This window comes from Gekko japonicus, unplaced genomic scaffold (genome assembly GCF_001447785.1).
Source record: "Gekko japonicus isolate JY-2015 unplaced genomic scaffold, Gekko_japonicus_V1.1 scaffold1116, whole genome shotgun sequence".
Classification (NCBI taxonomy): Eukaryota; Metazoa; Chordata; class Lepidosauria; order Squamata; family Gekkonidae; genus Gekko; species Gekko japonicus.
The window spans coordinates 228504-243811 of record NW_015172590.1 but is presented as its reverse complement, the minus strand read 5'-3'; the positions used below and the strand labels follow the sequence as shown (position 1 = coordinate 243811).

Sequence of the window (15308 nt, the reverse complement as noted above, 5' to 3'; positions counted from 1 at the left end):
TGGTTTCTTCCTCACAGTTCCCCTGGTCCTCTTGCTCACTTGCTCCCCCCACCCCCCACTATAATGAACCAGACTCCAGATATAGTACATAGCAGATAGCAGAAAAAGTAGGCAAAAACATTGAGGCATGGAGCTGCAGGGTCTCTTTCTGTTGCTTCATCTCCCAAGCCAACTGGGACATCTTAAAGGCGCAGTGGAAATCTCCTTACTTGTAGCCTAGCAGATTCAGAGGGTGATGGACGGACTATTGGGTTGCACTCTACATGGATCTGCCCTTGAAGACAACTCAGAAACTCTAGCTGGTACTGGAAGCCGCAGCTTGATTGCTATCCAGAGACAGAAGTTATATGTATATTATACCTACTGCATCACTCCATCGGTTACCACCTAGTTTCTGGGTTCAAGGTGCTGCTTATTACTCCCAAAGCTCTTCATGGCCTTGGACCCAGAGATCTGCAGGACTACCTCTCCTGCTCCACTGCAGCAGCTTCACTGATCCTCCTGAAGGTGCCATGCTGAAAATGGGTAAGTCAGCAGCTGCCCGTACCAGAGCATTCTCTGTTGTGCCTCTCACTTGGTGGAATACCTGCCTGACAGAGTCAGGAAGACTTCCACACTCTTATCATTCTACAGAATGCAGAAAACAGAATTATTCAGGAGGGCATTTTTATAAAGGGAATATGGTCAGAATGACATTTTTAATACAGAGAGTGGGATGTAGTGAAAATGAATTCTTCAGAGGGCATTTTTACAAAGAGAACAGGATTCTAACTTAAATGTCTAAAATTTTAGGCAGTTTTATTCTTGGCAATGTTTACTGTATGTATTATGCTGTTTGTACAGCATTGTCTTTTAATCTTGTAACTGGGTGGTTGTTTGTTTGAACTATTTGTAGAATGTATTACACTGGTTTTATTGCATTGGCTTCTTATTCTGTAATCCCCCTTCAGTCTCAGTGAGAAAGGTGGACTATACATGAAGTAAATAAATCAATAAATAGCCATCATCTCTTGGTGATCACAAAATCAAGGGATAGCTTGTATATGGGAAACAACAAATGAAATACCAGAGACAATATTTTTCACTGAGGGTGTTCACGCGTTCATTAAATCACCAAGGGATGAGATATCCAGTTAGATAAGGCTGTATTTCAGTCTCTTGCTTGTAAGGATTGTTGTGAGATGAAATTTAAAAGATCTACAGTCCACCTCAGGTGCAATTTCCTCTCTGCCCCCATACTTCTACACTAACATCTGCTAAAAAGATGCAAACTGCTGTTCCTGGAAACTCACAAATTTTATTTGCAAATCCTTGGGAGTACTATAAAATATTTTGGCCATCACACAGTTTAACTGCAGTGGGGAAACATACTTGCAACACAGAGGATTTTAATTGCAAGAAATAACAATAAAAGATTTTAAATGTTCATTAAGTTAAAGACAAGCTAAAGAAAAAGACTGAAGGTGCCAATGTTCTTTCTGCACAAAAGATGTTACCATAAAGACAGTAGGGAACAGTGGATGCAGATAAGAAGAAATGAAATATAAAACATACTAATATCCAGGGCTATTTTGGGACAGGAACGCACAGGAACAGAGTTCCGGTTGGCTCCTGAGTTGGCCACGCCCAGCAGGAACTCATTAGCATAATAGGCCACACCCAACAGCAGAAACTCATTAGGATTGGTTACATTAGGGGTGTGTGGCCTAACATGCAAAGAAGTTCCTGCTACAAAAAAGCTCTGGGTTTTGACAACAAACAAGGTAAACAGAATAAGAAGCAAAAGGTGGGTGTGGCTGGATGACCACATTTCTGGTAACATGGGGGTGTGGCCTAATATGCTAATGAGCTGTGCTATCAGGGGTGTGACCTAATATGCTAATGAGTTTCTGCTCTTGGGTGTGGCCTATTATGCTAATGAGTTCCTGCTGGGCTTTTTCTACAAAAAAAGCCCTGCTAATATCTAAAATCTATGTCAGGAAAAAAATTAGGAGGATAGCTCCAGCAACTATGGTAAATAATAGGTTTGTTTGCTCATATTGTTTTGCCTGGAGTCTTGTTCAATAGAACAGACGACTGATGTTTTCTTGGGAAAGAGAAAGCCTACAGAATTACACCTGAAATAGTATTCTACTTCATACTGAATTATCTCAGTGGCTGATATCTCTAGCATTTTCTGATAGGCTCGTGACCTGTATTTTTGCTTCCTATCATCCTCAGCTACCTCTCCTGCAGACTACTTTAAGTGGTAGTTCTGGAATAGTTATATTTGATTTTATAGTTTATTCCAGAATAAAGGCAAAAGTTCGCAGAGTCACTGGTCTGATAAATTTTATAATTAAACTTTAGACGGAGAAGAGACTTCTCTATCTGTTTTCCTAATCCTGTCCCAGGAGTTCTTAATATATCCTATTTACGATTACTGCCTCTTCCATTTCAATTAAAAGGGAATACGGGAAAGGCAAAATTCTGAAAATCTATTCTGTCCTTAGAGTATATTGTTCCTTATTGTCACATGCATACACTTTTGATTCTGGGCATTTATTCAGTTCTAAAATAACCTCCTACAGTCATTTCTGTAGTTCCTGCTGTATTAAGTATTTGATCACATTCATGCTTTGTGCTCCTTAGTTCTTTTATCTGTATACTTCTCTTTGTACTGCCCTATAATTCTCAGTGCTATAAACTACTGCCAGACTTGCTTTGATCTTTTTTCAGGAGCCTCCTCTATTCTACCCTCTATCTCAATCTAAATGTCAGGAATGTATTAACAATTTCTAAGTAACAGTCATAGCTTCCCTGGCCGGCTGCATTTTGTGACTGGTTTGTTTGTACCTGAAAACTAGCTGACTCAAAACTAGCTGAAAGTTTCCTTTTAAATATCTGCACTTTCTGATATTTAACATCTTGGCTTCTATGCAACTGAGTCTGCTTATTGATTCAGGAGGTAGAACTTCTCCCAGACCATGAATTAGCAGACTCTTGGATTTGATTAAATCTAAGGTCCTTTCCTTCCACTCTGTGCACTGGGCTATCTATGACATTTTTATCTTCAAGGAGCTTGGAGTGGCACACCTGGCCTCTCCCTGCAGCTTCATGGAGATGTGGAACAGTAAGGGGAACAGAAAAGAATCCTGCAGGATCTATATTTCATATGTTACCAATCCAAGCAGTAGTCTTTTAGCAACATCTTCAGGAACTAGCTGTTGTGGTAAGAATGGAATCACCAGCGTGAAAGGTCCCTGATAATAGAGTTGCCAGGTCTCCCTGGTTACCAGTGGGGGTTGGGGGGATAGGATTGCCAGATCCAGGCTCAGGGACTTCTGGAGATTTGGGGGTGGGGCTTGGGGAGGACAAGGACATCAGTGGGCACAATGCCATAGAGTCCACCCTCCAAAGCATCAGTTTTTCCCCCAGGGGAACTGATCTCTGTAGTCTGGAGATGAGCTGTAATTCTGGGAGATCCCCAGGTCCAACCTGCAGGCTGGCATCCCTACCTGATAACCACCTCAGAAAGGTCCAGAAATATACCATGGTCAAGGCCAGAATGGGAGGAAGGTCACTGGTGGAGAATTAGCTTGCTGTTGCCTGCTGTTCCTCCCTCCTGTGGGGGGCACGAAAGAAGAAAGCCACAGAGGCAAGCCCCCTGTGTGAGGACAGATAGGCAGGCAACAGGGTGAGCTATCAAAAGCTCCAGGCAGGTAAGAAGCTGCTGCTGCCCCGCACACTGGGAAGGTGTGGAATCCAGTGGCAGAGTTGGAGGGAAAAGAGCTGGCAAGGGAAGGTGGTGAGTGGGTGAAGAGCCCAGGTGGAGAAGTGGCAGTTGGACACCTGGAAGAAGATTTATTCATCCTAAAGCAAAGGTTTTGAGTTAAACTTTTATGGTTCCCCTCAAGGTCTCTTTTGCAAACAGATTTGCTAACTTTTCCACCAGCTCTGCTTCTATGACTTTAAAAGCAGCTTACTCTGCAGACATTAATGCTGATTTCCACATTAATTCTTTTAAAAAAAATTCATGCCAGTTGTTTTACTCATGGCCAACAGATCCCCTGATTCACTTGTTATGAGCAATTTTGTATGGTACATCTCAACCCACATTTTAGGTGGTTTGCAGCAGAATGCATAAGTACACCTTCTGTTCATGGGAAGAAAAAAAAAGAGTAATACAGCCTTTTGCCAGGACCCAAGACCAGCCTTGGGCAAAGAAAGATAAAATGAACAGGGCAATAATGCACACAAGAAGAAGAAGAGATTGGATTTATACCCCGTCCTTCACTACCCAAAGGTGTCTCAGAGTGGCTTACAAACTCCTTTCCCTTCCCCTCTCCACAACAGGCACCCTGTGGGGTAGGTGGGGCTGAGAGAGCTCTTGACAGAAACTGCTCTTTTTCAAGAACAGCTGTGCCAGATTTATGGCTTGCCCAAGGTCATCCAGCCAGGTGCAAGTGGAGGAGTGGGGAATCAAACCTGGTTCTCCCAGATTAGAGTCCGTGCACTTAACCACTACACCAAACTGACACCAAACAAGTCTTCAGAAACTCCCATTCAAAATATTTGCTTTCCTTGAAGTGCCAGCTGGCATCCTAGTTATTTTGGTCATTTGTATATTTACGTTTTTCATCTAAAACCAAGATAAATGGCTAAGATGAAGGATGTTATCTCTTCTAGGGCTGTCAACATTCTCTTCTCATCATTAAAGGAATTTCAGCACACGTCTAGGTTTCAGTTATTCACTACTGTTTGATAGCCTGCTTTCAGTTACATTTCAACAACAGTCAAGGCTACACTTATGATATCCTGACTTTTCTTAGAACATTAAAAACTAACTCCAGTCCAGCCACAGGCTTAGTATCCGCATACAGTAGGCATGTGCATTCTGGTCTACCCAAACCAAAAATATACCCAGAAAACACCTTATTGGTATTTTTAGGTTAAATTTCAGCATCCCAAATGTATCTGGGATTTTTTGCGAGAACCAAAAAAAAAAAAAATCCTCCCCAAATCCTGGATATATTTGGGAATTACCAGCAAACCTGAACAATGGCTGAGGGGCTGGAGCAGACTGCTCACACAGCTCAGCTGTTTTTGGGTGTTTTTCTGAAGTCCCTTTTAAAAGGGGGAGTTTAAAGGTATTGCAGAAGAAAACCCACAAAATGGCCAGGGGCACTCTCCCAGCCGCCTCAGCTGGGGCTCTTTTGGGCTGTTCAAACAAACTGCCAAAGAGAGCCCTAGTGGACCCTGCGAGGAGAGTTCTCCCCACAGGATCCGTTGCTTGATGGGCTCTGTTGGGTGTAGGGACAGTGTTCTCTGTGTGGCAAGCCTGAAGTTCACTACTCCTGCAGGGAAATTGGGAACCAGAGTACAGAATGCACAAGATTGCTGAGCTCATCGTGAGAAGTAACTTGGCAGAGAGTTGGGAGGAGATAAGACAGTGAGGCTGTTTTCACAACACATTCCTGAATATAATAGCTCATAGTGGGGTGACTGGTAACTTTCGATGTATAGGGGAGGGGGAAGGAGTGAAGGGAATCTAATAAAGCCTGCTTCTCCAGGAAACAGATTTCTGCAGAGCTGTTTGTGTGTGTCGTTCTTTGCACAGTCAACCTTCAGTTGGGAACTAGGCTGCCCAGCAGAGCCCCAGTGGAGCCTGTGGGGAGAGTTCTCCCTGCAGGAACAGCCGCTTGGTAGGCCTCTGTTGGGCAGTCTGGTTTAAACCGAGCTGCCCAGCAGAGCCCCAGTGGAGCCTGTGGGGAGAATTCTCCCTGCAGGATCAGCTGCTTGGCAGGCTCTGTTAGGCAGCCTGGTTTAAACCTGGCGCCCGGCAGAGCCCCAGCAGAGTCTCTGGGGAGAATTCTCCCTGCAGGATCAGCTGCTTTCCAATCTTTTTTGGGCAGTCTGGTTTAAAGGCAGTCCGCCTCTCAGCTGTTTTTTGCGGCTTTGCTGCTGTTATTTTCCCCTCTGTATTTTTCAGTTTGGGTCTATTGGAGTTGGGGGGAAATGGGATTTCCAAAAAATTCTGGATCCGAATACTTTACCAGTACTGAAATCCGGGTTTTTCGGGGAATTCCAATTTTTTTCTGAATACAATAGACTTGCACTGAAAATAGTGTGGGAAAAAAATTGCACACCCCTACCCCATTGTGATCCTGATGAATTAAGACCTCATCACACAGGTACTTTGTGTAAAATTAACAACTGTGGAGGAAAGAAATTTAAATTGCATTCTGCTGCTGCTCAGAAGTTAGACTAAAACGGTCTCAGCTGGTAGGATAATGTTTGTAAAACGAGTGGTTGTAAAAACCAGATTGTAGCATTTACAACTTCATATGGAAAACCAGCTTCAGATAGATTCCCTTGAAATGTAAATGGATAATTGGTCTAAACATTACGAACCCTATCCTTGAAGTATAGGGCAATATCACTTAAAGGAATACTATGTACAGTCATGGTCACCATATCTTTAAAAAGTAGGTGACCACGATGATTAAAGGTTGGAGCACCCTTCCTATGAGAAAAGGCTAAAGAGACTGGGACTTTTCAGTTTAGAAAAAAAGAGGACTGAGGGGAGACATGATCGAGGTTTAGCAAATTATGCCTGGGGCAGAGAGTGGATAAAGTGAACTTTTTCTCTCTGTCCCAAAATAGTGGAATCTGGGGTTTACAGGCAATAGATTCAGAATGGACAAAAGGCAGAACTTCTTTACTCAATTAACAATTAAATTGTGGGATTTGCTGCCAGTTATGGTAGTGATAACAACAAGCATAGATTACTTTAGAAGGGAGTAAGAGAGATTCATGGAGGATTGGCCCATCAATGGCTACTAGCCATGATGTCTAAAGGAAACCTCCACATTCTGAAGTAGTAAACCTCTGAATATAATTGCTAGGAATAACATTTCAACTACAGCCTGGGAAATTCCTAGAAATTTTGGGGCAGAGCTTGGGGAGGGTGGAATTCAGGGAACTCAGCAAGGATGTGATGCCACAGAGTCCACCTTCTTGAAGTTGCCATTTCCTCCAGGTGAACCGTTCTCTGTAGTCTGATTAGCCATAATTCTGAAAGAACTCCAGGCCCCACCTGGAGGTTGACAACCCTAGATAGGAGGCACCATCAAGAGAAGACTCTGCCCTGTATGTCCTGTTTATTGGCCCTCCAACACTACTGGTCAGCCACTGTGTGAAACAGGATACTGGACTAGGTGGCCTGATCAAGCAGGGCTCTTTATGTCCCGGTTGTAATTAGAAACAGCAGGTTAAAAGGGTATGAATGAAAGGAAAGGGAATCCCTTGGTTTGGGTACACAGCTGGTTCTTCCTTCTCCACCAACAGCTGTCCTAGAGTTACACCTTTTAAAAACCTATTGACGTCAAGGGACTAAGAAGGCCACTTAAGGTAGTACTGCATGTGGCCTGGTGGATAAACAATGGAGGAATGAGACACCTCAGCTTTTGCATCATGGCTAAAAGGGTGGCTTGGGAGGGGGGTTGCCTCTCTTATTTTCCAGCATTTTTCTATTCATATTTATTTTTCCTTTGCTCCGTTGTTATTCATAGAAACTCATAATGTAGAATTGCTGTCAAGTTGCAGCTGATTTATGGCAACCCTATCATAGGCGTAAACTATGGGCGGCTTGGGGGCACGGGCCTTTCCCAAATTTTTCCAGGGAAGACTGAGCCCCCCCCCCAGCAATCAGTGCCAGGCAGTGAAGGAGGAGGAGGAAATACATGAGTGTGCAAGCTTGCCTATTGGCAAGTTGGAGTAAAAGCTCCTCCCCTCCACCACAGAGGTGGCTGGGAGAAAAGAGAGTGCGAGCACCGGAAAAGAGACAGTGGGACAGCATGCAGCCACCTAGCTCGTGACCTAGGTTCCCTTTAAGCTGCGCCAGGCTGTGCTGGCAATCCAATTCCCCCCACCCAGTGCACCAATTTTTACCTCAGCACAGGGGCGTGAGGTTCCTCTCCCAATAGTCATGCAGCACAGATCCGTTGGTCAGGCAGCACTGAAGCCCAGTTTGTTTTTTGTTTCCTAATCTGGGCTGGCCCTGCCTTCCCTCAGATGGAGTTTGCATGCTCTATGAGCTTGCATGCCCAGCAGTCCTCTCCCTCATGCAGCTGGAGATCCCCTGGCCCAGAAGTTATCTGGAGGACTGCTGCCCATCTGAGGTGAGTCACCTGGTTGTTTGTTTTGTCTTGGGTGGAGGGGAGGTCAGCTGGAGAAGGCAGTCCGAGATCCATGCAGGATCGCTGGCCTTTGCTTTGCTGGGCGCCGTTTCTCTTGCCTTTGGGTGGGGTGGTGGTGCAAGGCTTGTGTGCACAGAAGAGAAGGTCGGTTGGAGAAGGCAGGCTAGGATCCATGCAGGATCGCTGGCCTTTGCTTTGCTGGGCACTATTTCTCTTCCCTTTGGGGGGATGCAGGGCTTCTGTGCACACAAGAGGAGGTCCTTGTGTAACATCCTTAATCAAATGTGTAACAGATAAATAGCTTGTTGATTTCCAATGGGATGCCGAGACTACTGCTATTGAATGAAAGGTTCTTGGATTAAAAATATTTTTATAAGTAGGTGTTCAGTCACACTCATATGTTGAAAGCAAAGTTGGGTCCTCCCTATGACGCCACTGGGCTTCAGTTATTTTACGGACCTAGCATAGCAATGCCTCTGGCCCTGGCCCCAGGCCCCCCCCCCCGGAAAGTGGAAAGTCTACGCCCTTGAGCCCAATAGAGTTTTTAAGGCAAGAGACAGATAGAGGTGGTTTGCCATTGCCTGCCTCTACATAGCAACCCTTGTCTTCTTCAGTGGTCTCCCATGCAGGTATTTATCTATTTATTTTTGACGTTTTTACCCCACCCTCCCCGCAAACGGGCTCAGGGCAGCTTACAAGAGGGCAGAGGCCCATGTATAAAAACAAGATAAAACAATAAAACCCTGCTTAACTTCCAAGATCTTCAAGATCAAGCGAGCATGGACCATGCACATCAGGGCATAATAATCTTACTTGAACATAATCTTCTTGAGTCTGTCTTTTATCTCCTGCTTGGTGAAGTACACATCCAGGGGAAATTCTAAGTGAGGAGTATTGCTGAACTGTATGGCTCCCACTCTGACCTGAAAGCACAGAAGAAGATCCTTAGAGCTGATTTAGTTGTACACTGTCTTTACACATCTAAATAGGACAACATGGAAATGGAACAAATTAAGCCCTTCTAGTAACAATTTGCCGGAAATATTCAGGTTTCCTATATTTTGACATTACTATGGAACAGGCATGAACAAGTATCTTTCAGTTTTTACACGGCACACCAGGTGGGCCACAATTAGAGTTGCTAGATCTCAGGCTTTGGCCCTGAGATTTAAGCTTTGAGTTTATTCAGTGCCCCAGGGCAGCAGGTTGAAATCTCAAGGCTGTTAGCTAGCTCAAACACATGATGGCTTCTTTTAAGACTTCCGTGAACACCAACCTGTAATAACTTTTAACACATATGTTGGAGAAATAATCTGGCACTAGTTGCTAAATAATATTTTATGCTTAGTGCTACACACATGCACAAGGATGTGTGCATAATTACTAGCATTGATATTGCTATTCAGTGTGATATCACCTGGTCCCACCCAATGAATCCAAGGGCTAGAGTTCCCAACACTGCCTAGGCAAAAGCTTGGGAGATTTGGGGGTGGAGTTTGAGGAGAATGAGATGTCACATCTGGATGATGCTCTAGGAATTTCCTCAAATATCTATGATAAAGATAATGGAGAAACCATTCAGTCCAATCCCTCACACCCAGTGAAGGATCTTGCATAACCATATACTCAATTTATGCTTTTTCTGAACATCTAGATTTAGTGTACTGCATCATAAACAAAACAAAACATAAAGGCTGCGGTGGCTCAGAGGTTAAGATGCTGAGCTGCAGACCAGAAGGCTGGTAGCTCGGCAGTTTGAGACCCTAGTGCTGTGTGACGGAGCAAGCTCCCGTCTCTGGCCCCAGCTCCTGCTAACCTAACAGTTCAAAAGCAAGAAATTGCAAGTAGATAAATAGGTACCACTTCGGTGGGAAGGTAACAGTGTTCCGTGCACCTCGGTGTTTAGTCATGCTGGCCACATGACCACAGAAAAGTCTTCGGACAGTGCTGGCTCTTTGGTTTGGAAACGGAGATGAGCACCACCCCCTAGAGTCGGATTCGACTGGCTTTGGAGCAAGGGAAACCTTTTACTATCATAAACAAAGGAAAGCAAACAACATACATATAATTACAGGTGCCTAGAAGGCAACGTGTAAATCTGGTAAACTAGTTTCCAAATGGTGATATATGAAGATTGGTAAGCACAGAGCCCCTGTGAAGCAGACATGCCATGACTGGGTCTTTTAAAACTTGTAAGGAAAGAAAACTTGACAATCTCTCCTATAAGAATCCTGTTTTGGGGTGGCAAGATTCCATGCTCTCCCTCAGCCATTGGCCCATCACCTGCCACTCAAGAGTACTTGCATGCCATTGGCCAGGTGCTGGGTCTGTTCCTCTTCCACACCCACTCCCCTTTCAGCCACTGTGCCCTGTCAGAATTACTGGCAAACAGCTTTCTTTCTTGACAAAGATGGTTCTCCTGCTTCCCTCCTGTGTGGGACTAAGTTTTCCCTCAGTGGCTGTTGGTAGGTGTAACGAAATGGCAGTTACCTGAGTTTGTAAGATAGCTGCCCTCTGTGGTTTGTTTAAAATGTTCTCTCATAAGGTTTAATTGAGCTGTAGTTCCAGAGAGGGGCCTGCAGGGGTATCACTCACTGGGTTGAATGGGGCTTCCTCATCTGCTGGCCTACAGTTCCCAGCTGTCCCAAGGCCAAAAAGTACGGGAAAACAGGGACTGTCCCAAGGCAGTCTTCGTCCCTGGGAGCAGCAGAAATTCAGCCACTGCACACTCGGCTGGACTGGGGAATGAATGGAAGTTTCCCTGCTCTCTTGGGCAAGAGAGAGAGGCTGAAGTACAGGTGAGCCCACAATCTCCAGAGGTAGAGAGTATTGTGTGTAGGGAAAGAGGTTTGCGTTTAACCCCTGTTGATTTATGCCCTGTTGGTTCATGGTGTCTGCTTACTCCTACAGTGTGTGTGCGCTCAATAACTGTGTAGATAGTTAAATAAATTCTTTTATTTGGGCTAATAATCTGTGTTGTGCTCTGACCACATAGTCTCCCCTGCTCTGCACAATACCAAAGGGAGAGGGTAGCCCAGGGAACCAAGGAAAGGCTTGACCCTTGGGTTGCCAACTTTCCGAGGATCCCCCAATGATTGGGGATTCCATCTCCAAATAGGGAGATTCAGCCAGAGGGGTCTCACTGTCCCTCTAAGAAGGCAGTGACGATTCCATGAGTGGTGACAGCGGACTTAAGGAGTGAGATACGCCCACGGGACGAGGGTGGGAGGCAAACAGCTGAGTTGTAAACTAGAGCCCGTTTCACCATAGTAGGCAACCAAGCTTGGTTCAGACAAAGGAAATCCTTTGCAGGCCTTTGAGAGGAACTCATTGGAGCCAGTCCGGACTAGGGTTGCCAGCTCCAGGTAGGGAGATTCCTGGAGATTTTCTGGTAGTCTATGGAAACTAGGGTTTGGGGAGGAGAGAGGCCTCAGCTGAACAGAATGCCATACAGCCCACCTTCCAAAGCAGTTATTTTCTCCGGGGGGGAGGGGAGATCTGTTGTCTGGAGCTCAGTTGTGATACTTGGTGATCTTCAGGCTCCACCTGGAGGTTGGCTGCCCTAGGCGTAGCAGTCAGTGCTTCAGACCAGGGTCTGCTAGATCCAGGTTCTTGCTGTAGAAGCTGAGTGGGTGATTTTGGACTAGTCACAGACTTTCAGCCTAACCTACCTCACAGGATTGTTGTGCAATTCAAAAGGGGGAGAAGAGAATGATGTAAGCTGCTTTGGTCCCCATTACAGAGAAAGCCTACTTTTCCTCCTGGGGAACCATTTTTGCCAATCACCAGGTGAGGGCTGGAGATCACTCAGAATCTGCTCTCCGGATGGCAGAGATCAGTTCCCCTGGAGAAAATGGTGGATTCTGTGGCAGTCAGGACTTCAGAGCATGGAAGAGGCTGCAGGTGTGTGTGTGGGGGAAATGGAAAGCTGACATCAGAGGGGGAAATAAAGGTAGGTTGATGATTGGCTGGGAAGGAGATAGGGGAATCCCTGGAGATTTCAGGGATGGAACCTGGAGAGGGTGAGGTTTGAGTTGGGGTGGGACCTCAGACAGGTACAATGCCATAGACTCCACCCTCCCAACCAGCCATTCTTTTCTGGGGAACCACTGTTGCCAATCTCAGGAGAGGGGTGGAAATCACTCAGAATTACAACTGATCTCCAGGAGGGAGGGGGGAGGAGATGCCAAGCTGAAATCAGAGGGGCAGATAATGGCAGGTTGATGCTTGGCTGGGAAGAAGATAGTGTTGCCAACTCCAGGCTGGGAGATTTCTGGAGACTTGAGGGGTGGAACATGGAGAGGGTGAGGTTTGAGTTGGGGTGGGACCTCAGACAGATACAATGCCATAGACTCCACCCTCCAAGCCAGCCATTTCTTCCTGGGTAACAATTGTTGCCAATCACCAAGTGAGGGCTGGAGATCACTGAAAATTACAACTGCTCTTCAGGTAGCAGAGATCAGTTCCTCTGGAGAAAATGGTGGACTCTGTGTCATTATACCCTGCTGAAGTCGCCACAGCACATTGATGCTGAGTGCCCAAGGCCTTGGCACTCTCCCAGAGCCTCTTTCTAGAGTTCGTTGTATTTATTTCCACAACAGGCCTTATTCCTAGTATAAAATAATTTTGATTTTATTATTACAAAGCACAAGAACTGTAGACAGCTTCTAATTAAGGCTGTAACCCAGTTGAAGAAATTTGAATCAGTCATGAGTTTCATTTTGTAAGTAATGTTGTGGTTGGTTTGTTGTTGTTCTTAAAAAAACATTTATAGGCTTGGATCCTATGAAGGATTCCTGTGGTTAAGGTGGAGGAGTTCCACTGATTCTGCCTCATGCTATTCCTAGGGCTCCCTTATCACCCATGAGCAGCATTTCAGGGGTCATTTTGGGTTGCAGTGGGACTTTCTTCAAGCAAGAAGGTTGTGCTCTGCATACAGAAGTCCTTTCCATCGGCAGAATCCTTCTGTGGGATCCAACTCTGTGATTTTAAACAACACATGTATGTATCACAGCAAGAAAGTACACTCCCTTTCTTTTGGAGAGAAAAGAGAATGCCTCTTGTAGAGCACCTGCAATCTGCAGTTTTTAAGAAATACACCTGTTAAAAACATTTTAAAAATGTGCTGCATGATTAATTGATTAATTAATTAATGGACTAAAATGTTTTTTATTTATTATTTCAGCTTTATACATGGCTATATATCAAAGATGTCACTGTTGCTGTGCCATCATTATAAATATGGAAAGCTTATATGCACAAAGAGAGAGAGAGAGAAGGAGCAATGATTGCTTTTGGTCAAGTCATTCTCTAGGTACCTATTATGTAGACTCACCTTCTCTGGACTGATGTCCAAGGCATCACAAAGCTTCATGGCTAAGTACTTTGACCTTTCAAAGCTTCCTTTGCCAATACTATAGGTACCATCTAACAGAAACAAGATGTCCACTGGGGCGGAGCAATTCATTACTGGGAAAAGACAAAGGCATTTCTGTCACAACAAAGAGCAGCAGTATTAAGCAGCCAGATGGTGCTGGCAAAGGAGGAGAGAAAAAAGCAGCATGCAGTGTGAACATAAATAAAGGCTTAAATTTGCTCAGCTATTATAATGAATTAATGAATGAAGGTCCAGGGGCAATAATTACAATAATTGAAATTCACATTTTGCAAATACACTTCATTCACTGAACAAAAAATGTTTTTCCTGATTGCTAATATCCATTTTCAGTATACGAACCTGCCTTTGATCTAAAAACAGCTACTTGTACCCTGAATGCTTGTGTTGGCAGAGAGAGGATTGCAGGGGATGAAAATCTGAGCCTTTTCTGCCACAGCCTGTGGAATTCCTTGACCCAGCAAGTCTGATATACCCCTTTCCCTCTGGTCTTCTGGAAATGAGTTTATTCCAGAGAACATTATATTCCTCTTTAGTGGAAAAAAATGCAGGTAAGAATTATCCAGCATTTTATTCTGCTAATTCTATTGCTGACTTTATGACTTTAAAAAAAATAAAAATCCCTGCTGGTTTGGAAAGTTTTGTTACTGTTTTTATCATTGCTTTTCTTCTTCTGCTAGCAGCTGTCCGTTCGTTCAGATTTTAAATGCCTATATAATTGTATAATGTTTTAATTTCATTTTCAGAGCCACCTTGTGTGCCATTTATATGAAGGAAACGTTAGGTTTTCTACCCTCCAGGTGGGGCTTGGAGATCTCCTGGAATTGCAACTCATCTCCAGACTACAGATCAGTTTCCCTGGAAACAATGGCTGCTTTGGAGGATGCACTGTATGGAATCAGACCCTGCCACGGCCCCTTCCCTCCCGAAACCCTGAGCTTCCTAAACTCCATACCCAAATCTCCAGGATTTTCCCAGCTTGGAGTTGGCAGCCTTAAAAAAGGATACAAATCTTCTAAGGCCCCGGTCACATGGCAAAGTTGCCGCGGGAGAGGCACAGAAGGTGGGCGGATTATCCGGGTGCGATCACACCCCAACATCTGGGAAGTGGAGCGCACCCGTGGCTTACCACCGACAATGCGGATTTAAAAACTAGTACCTCCAAGGTACTAGTAAACGTTTGCCAGGGGCTGCCTCCAGACGCCCCTGGTGTGATCGCGCCAGCGTGCGGCATTCCCCTCCGGTCCCTCGTTTACCCACTGGTGCTGAGGGAAGGACCCGTGCTGTGCTTCCGGCGCGTCTGATCGTGTAATCGCGGATCAAACTGCTCTGGGGCAATTAGCCACACCTCCCCCCCGTGATATCCGGCCCGTGTGCCCGGGGCCTAAATAAACGAAACATCTGAAAGACAAGGAGCTGTACTCTAGCTGTTTTTAAGAAATCGTGTGGGAATAGCCAGTTGCTGGTTCCGGGGCTGAGCAGGAATTTTTGGGTCTCTGTGAAATTGACTGTGAGGGGGACGTTTTTCGCCTGCTTCACATGGTCCATGGGAGTTGCGGCATAAATAGGCCTGGTAATCTGGTTAGGCCCTTCCTGGTACAGTGGGAAAGCACAGGTTGAAGGAGTCGAGTGGATATGGCAAGCACCCTGAGATATCAGCAATGGGGGGGGGGTGTCCTCAAACTGGGGACCTAGTGGTTTGGCAGTCTGGGAGGCTCAGGTTGGGGAAGCAC

The 15308-nt window shown here is 45.2% G+C and overlaps 1 protein-coding gene across 1 annotated transcript in view; it reads right to left on the bottom strand.

Moving 5' to 3' along the window:
* The window catches only part of VWA2 (von Willebrand factor A domain containing 2), a 34058-nt gene that overhangs the window by 16046 nt on the left and 2704 nt on the right, over nt 1-15308 (bottom strand). Inside the window, exons 3-4 of the mRNA XM_015421501.1 lie at nt 13516-13649; nt 8994-9103 (exon numbers count right to left, since the gene is read on the bottom strand). Of these exons, the coding sequence (XP_015276987.1) occupies nt 8994-9103; nt 13516-13649 (244 nt within the window). The remainder of the gene's footprint in view (nt 1-8993; nt 9104-13515; nt 13650-15308) is intronic.